Source organism: Typopeltis vanoorti, chromosome 13 (genome assembly GCF_054136105.1).
Source record: "Typopeltis vanoorti isolate ZY-2024b chromosome 13, IOZ_Tvanoo_1.0, whole genome shotgun sequence".
Classification (NCBI taxonomy): Eukaryota; Metazoa; Arthropoda; class Arachnida; order Uropygi; family Thelyphonidae; genus Typopeltis; species Typopeltis vanoorti.
The window spans coordinates 61996161-62002160 of record NC_143561.1 but is presented as its reverse complement, the minus strand read 5'-3'; the positions used below and the strand labels follow the sequence as shown (position 1 = coordinate 62002160).

Below are 6000 nucleotides of genomic sequence, written 5' to 3'. Positions count from 1 at the left end.
TTCTTAGTCTTCTTCTAAAACCTAGAAATTGTTACTTTTTAATCTAATTGGAAAGACAAAAAATATTGTGAATTATCTGCATTATGTTTATTTTATTATTATTATTATTAAATTATAAAAGAAAGTCCTTTGATGGACTGTATTTTTTATCCTCTTCAAAATGTTATGTTTAAAATTCTAAAGAACATCAGCTATTATAATTCCAGTAGTGTACTTCAAAAAGTAACATAATTCTAAATTTAATAGCCACTCTGCATTATAGTGCATCTAAAGTATTATAAAATTTGAAAAAATTATTCTTAATGAATAAATGCAAAATATTGGAAGACATATAAAAAGGCAGTGTTTATTCAATGAGTGAAATTTTTACAATGCTAATTTTTTGTTTTGATTTCATCATAAACAAATTGATGAAATCAGACAGAGGACAGAAATTTCATAATATTACAGATATTCATAAATAGAGAAAGATCACAAGGTTTAGTGGTTTTTTTTTTTTTTTTTTTGTGATATAAAGTTCTTATGATGACAATGATGATGGAACAAGAATTAGCACAGTGATATTTAAATGTTACACTTAAAATGGCAGTTTTAAAGAGGACAACTTTCTGAAAGTCACTGAATGGAGAGAGAAAAAAACTCTGCTATGAGAAACACACTGGTCCTATGTTAAATCTGAATTCTTGATTTTTTACACCTGTCTCCCTAATGGCAACATCCACAATTGGAAGCCTTTGAGGTTTGTCTGTTTTATATTCCAGCACTGTCTGAGCCCACTTATTTAAACGGAACTGTAAAATAAAAAGTTACAATATTGTTGAGTTGTGAGAAACATAGTCATTAAAATATATGAATATAAATAATACTTTTAAAGAGTAATCCTTTCCTAAATCTGATTTTACCTTTAAAAACAACTTAATGACTTCACACATTATACACATCAAAATCAATATTAGAATTGCCTTACACTGACACAGAAGTAATGCTACTAAAATTAGCATAATTTCTTTGAATTCTGCTTTATGTTAGAAATATATTTGGATATCTGCTTTATAATGAAATATACATGCCACTGTATATCTGTTTTCAGTCAGAGGAACAAGCAGGTTTTAGGAAAGGAAAGGACCTGAGATCAAATCTTTTGTTTAGACAGATCACTGAAAAGTATCAAGAATTTAGACTCCCTATGGTAATGTGTTTCATAGACAACTCTAAAGCTTTTGACTGTGTTCAGATATGAAATTGTGGGAGATAATGAAAATAATGGGGTTTTCTCAACACATTATCAGGTTGAGAGCTAACTTGTATAGTGAGCAAGTACTATGGTAAGAACAGGGGCTGGATTAACTGATTAGTTTCAAGTTGGCAAGGTTGCCTACTTTCCCCTCACCTATTTAGTATCTATGCTGAGGACATCATGCATAGCACTGTATGAGCTTAACAAAAGAATTAGGATAGGCAGTAGATGAATCAGTAATCTGAGGTATGCTGATGATGTAGTGTTCCTTTGTAATGACAAGGAAGAACTACTCCTTGACAAGGTTAATGAGATGAATAAGAACAGAGGACTTCAACTCAATCCTAGCAAGACAAAGATTATGGTTCTCAAAGGAAATATAGACAGGGAAGCTCCTTCAAAACAAGTGTGCTGTAACAGAGAAAGAAATAAGGAAGTCAGCAAGTTCAAAATACCTGGGATCCATTATTAATGTGAAGAATTGCTGTTCAAAAGACATCAGAAGAACATTAGAAATGACTAAAATAACAGTCAGAGACCTGTCTAAAATCTGTATCTCCACAGGAACAAAGTTGAGGATTCTGGAGACAGCTGTTTTTCCAACAGTGACTTATAAATGTGAGACTTCGAACCTAAAGAAGCCTGACAAGCTGTTTTTTTAGATGTGGTGTTACAGAAGGCTGTTGAGGATATCCTATACTGAAAAGAAGTCAAATGAATGGGTCCTGGAAAGGATGGACAGTAGTTTAATGCTCCTTAAAGATATTAACACAAGAAAGCTGAAATACTTTGAATACATTAGGAGGATAGAAGGAGAACTTCTCAAAACAGTAATAAAAAGTAAAATTCCTCAAAAAAGAGGAAAGTGTAGGCACTCAATGAGATGGAAGAATGGATAGATGGTGTAGGAAGTCACTCCTTCAAAGAGTAGAAGCCTCTGAAAGAGGCATACAACAGAACACTCAAGGACTGGTGTGGCACATCACTGCAGAAGAGAGTGACATTACACTCTGATGATGCTTAATGAATAGATGGATGGAAGAGATAAGAGATCTGGAAATGATGATGGACACATTATTATTGTAAGATCACCTCCATGGAGTCCGAAGACTCATCGCGGGAGCCAAACTATCCACACAATCTGTCATACCCTTCCTTGAACCCATTAATAGATAAAGCACTCATAACTGACTCTGGCAACCCATTACACTCATTCGCAACTCTCCAAGAAAAAAATATAGTCCTTACAGGGGTACTTACCACACCTTTATTCAACTTCCAGGGATGGCCCCCTGGTTCCTCTAGCCAATTGCTGAAACACCTTCCCCACATATATCCTATAAAACTCTTTAAGTAACTTAAATGTTTCTATCATATTCCCTCCTTTTCTTATATCAACCAACTTCTGCAATCCACACACCCTCAATATATCCTTATAGTGAACATTTCACAGACCACTCACCTTGGTCACTTACCTCTGAACCTTCTCCACCATTTTGTCATTCACAAGAAACCCAGGAGCACAGTAATCCAGATGTGCACATACGTATGAAGGCCTTAAAAAGAGGGATAACAACTTCCTTATCTGTACTTGTTAATGTGTTCTTTAGTAGCCACGTATTCTTATGGGCTACCTTAGAAATATGTCCTCTAAACTTTAACTCTCTATCACCACCCCTAAATCTTTAACTTCATCTATTTTGTGGAGTACAGTTCCATCAATATGGTACACAGCTTGTAATCTTTTTATCCCAAAATGCATAACTTTACATTTCTCCACATTAAACGGATACCCATTATCTTTTGCCTATACTGACAGCCTGTTTAAATCATCCTACCAGCTCTCAACATTGCTTTGCTATTACTCTACCTCATTTCACATCATCAGCAAACAACTGAATATTTTCCTTCAAGTTATTTCCTATATCATTTATGTACAAATTAAACAACAGTGGTCCCAACACTGAACCTTACAGTACACCACTAGTCACCTGTTTTTGCCTCGATTCTGCCCCTCCATATTTTTGAACCAGTTTTTGAAATCTGTCTAGAAACCACCCTCTTATCTACTTAACCAATGTCATATCCATTCCCATTTGTTTTATTTGCATAACAGAGACCCATGTGGCATTCTGTCAAATGCCTTTGCAAAATCTAGCAGAATCATCATGTAGCCATTTCCTTTATCCAACTCTGCTGTTACTCTATTATAAAAAGATAGTCAATTATTAAGGCATGACTGACCCTTCATGAAGCCATGCTGCCCTTCATACAGTATCACAGTTTTATCCACCCATTCTTGAATTCTCTTTATGACCAATTTTTCCAGTACTTTTACCACCATGCCTGAGATACTGATTGGTCTATAATTTTCTACTGAAGTCTTAGAACCTCTCTCTCTCTCTCTCTTATGCAAGGGAATTTTGTCCCCTTTCCACTCCCTTAGAACTACCAGAGCTGAGACTTAATACCATCTAATCCCACAGCTGTATTTACATTCATATTCTGTAATATCCTAACAACCTAAATTTACCACTGTTCCCACATTAGTGTCTGTTACATATGTTAAAGCAGTAACCTCACTAGGATGATATACCCTTGCAAAATGGTCACTCAGTAACTTGACTATTTTATCTGCTTCTGTCAACTCATGACCATCATCACTCAATAAGGTTAATTTTCGATAGTCATTCTTCCTCTTACTTTCCACATAATGAAAGAACTCTTTGGGATTTCCTTTGGCCTGCTCAGCTAGATTCTTCTCATAATATGATTTTGCCTTCCTTGCTATGCTGATCACCTTTCTTGCCTGAGCCTTGTACTGTTTGTGAGTCACTTCTCTCTTTATATACCCTCCACTACGTTTTCTTCTTCTGCACCTCATGCTTAATGATATTACTCATCCATCTAACTCCTACCTGATTAACTGCCTTACCTTAGGAACACAATTTAATATTGTTTACTCTAGAACCCTTGGCTATCTCCCATGTACTGTTAACATCCTTACCTTGTAATGTTTTATGCCATTGAACAGATTTAACCTTCTTCCTAAGCTTGTCATAATCACCTGCCTTACAGTTCTACACATACCCCCCTTCTTGACAGAATATTCCTCATGTACAATCTCCCAAGTCACTGAATGGCCACTTTCACCAATTGTAGGCAATGTGGTCACCTTGGTAACAGATAGCTCTTCTGATTCTATGACAGGTCCAATACTCTCACACCCCTAGTCCCCCTCCATTACATGCTGCCTCAAGTAATTATCTCTTAGTAGTTGTATAAATTCCATTTCCTTCCTGGCGTGAGATCTTTCTTCCTCCAAGCCTATATCTCCATAGTTTAAGTCCCCCATAATAATCACGCAACCTATTTGTACTAATTTACCAATGTGTCTTCCAGATAATCCATGGAATTCCCTGGCCTATATCAGCAACCAACTGCATATTTTATCTTACTAGCCTTAATCTCTTTTTATTTTATCTTACTGATCTTAATCTGCAGCCTGGCTAACTCAGTTGGTAGAGCATGAGCCTTTTAATCTCGGGGTCATGGGTTCGAGCCCCATGTTGGACGACTTTATTTTTTTATATATATTTGAGGCAGAGGAAATAAGAGATCTTGGGGGGGGTGATAGTGAATAAGAATCTGAAATTTAGGAGACACATTGCCAAAATTGTGAGGACAACACAAAGAATTCTGGGAATGATGCTGCCATCATCCTGTAATTAGTCTTTTGACTCCTTGGAGGCGTGATGTTAATAATAATAATAAATTATTATTATTATTATCCCAAGTAAAGTTTTAGTGATATAAAACAATTAATTAAAAATATAAATTTCATACCTTACAGTCATCTTCTAAAACTGTATAAGAAAACATTGGGTTTCCTTCTGCTGTTAACTCCAAATCATTATAAGCCATCATTTTCACAGCTTTCTTGAGAGATCTCTGCACAGCATCAAAATACACAACAGTGTTTTTACAATTAAATGTAATATTCTGAGATGCATGACGACTTAGCAACTGTAGGAAACTAATTTGAATGCGATCAGCCTTATAGGTGAACTGGAAAAAAAATTTTTTTAAATAATATATATATATATATACATACACACATGCACACACAATAGATAATTTCATCACTTTTTTTTCCAGTTTTTTTAAGCATTTCGTCCATTTATTTTCTATTTATTTATCAAGTGGAAATAATTCAGAAGAATCGCAAGCAAGTAAAGAAGCAATTCAAGAAAATATAAAGATGTGAATCTGTGCCCTTTTAACTTTTTTTTTCTTGATCTTTTAAAAAGCAACAATGAGTTAGCCAATTTTAATCTATATGGTAGAGTTATTTTGATGCAAATGCATTCTCAGAAATGTACAACTGATCAATATAGCATACAGAAGACCCATAAGCTACTAATTAATCATGTCTAACTACTCTATTTATAACCTGTTGCAAAGGTTATGAAACATGGTACTAATCTAATAATACTAATCCTTAGTTCAATGCAACAAGCAGTAACCTCAATGTAAAACTGCATAATGAAATGAGAATCTTTATCACACACACACACACACACAAAAAAAAACCTGCATAGTTTCTAATGCTAAATTGATTCATGGTTTTACTAAATATTTTTAGCAAATAATTTTGTCATCATTATCTTTATCATTTGCTACCATCTAACTTGACGAGGTATATATATAGGCAATATAATAATTATGCCCAATTAAGATTTCATTACTAGTTGCTTATTAAC

At 34.5% G+C, this 6000-nt stretch overlaps 1 protein-coding gene across 1 annotated transcript in view; it reads right to left on the bottom strand.

The window, feature by feature from the left end:
- Positions 1-320: 320 nt before the first annotated feature.
- The window catches only part of LOC150100214 (uncharacterized), an 850396-nt gene continuing 844716 nt past the window's right edge, over positions 321-6000 (bottom strand). The window contains exons 48-49 of the mRNA XM_090402345.1: positions 5084-5305; positions 321-791 (exon numbers count right to left, since the gene is read on the bottom strand). Coding sequence (XP_090258471.1) covers positions 645-791; positions 5084-5305 — 369 coding nt within the window. The 3' untranslated portion in view covers positions 321-644. The remainder of the gene's footprint in view (positions 792-5083; positions 5306-6000) is intronic.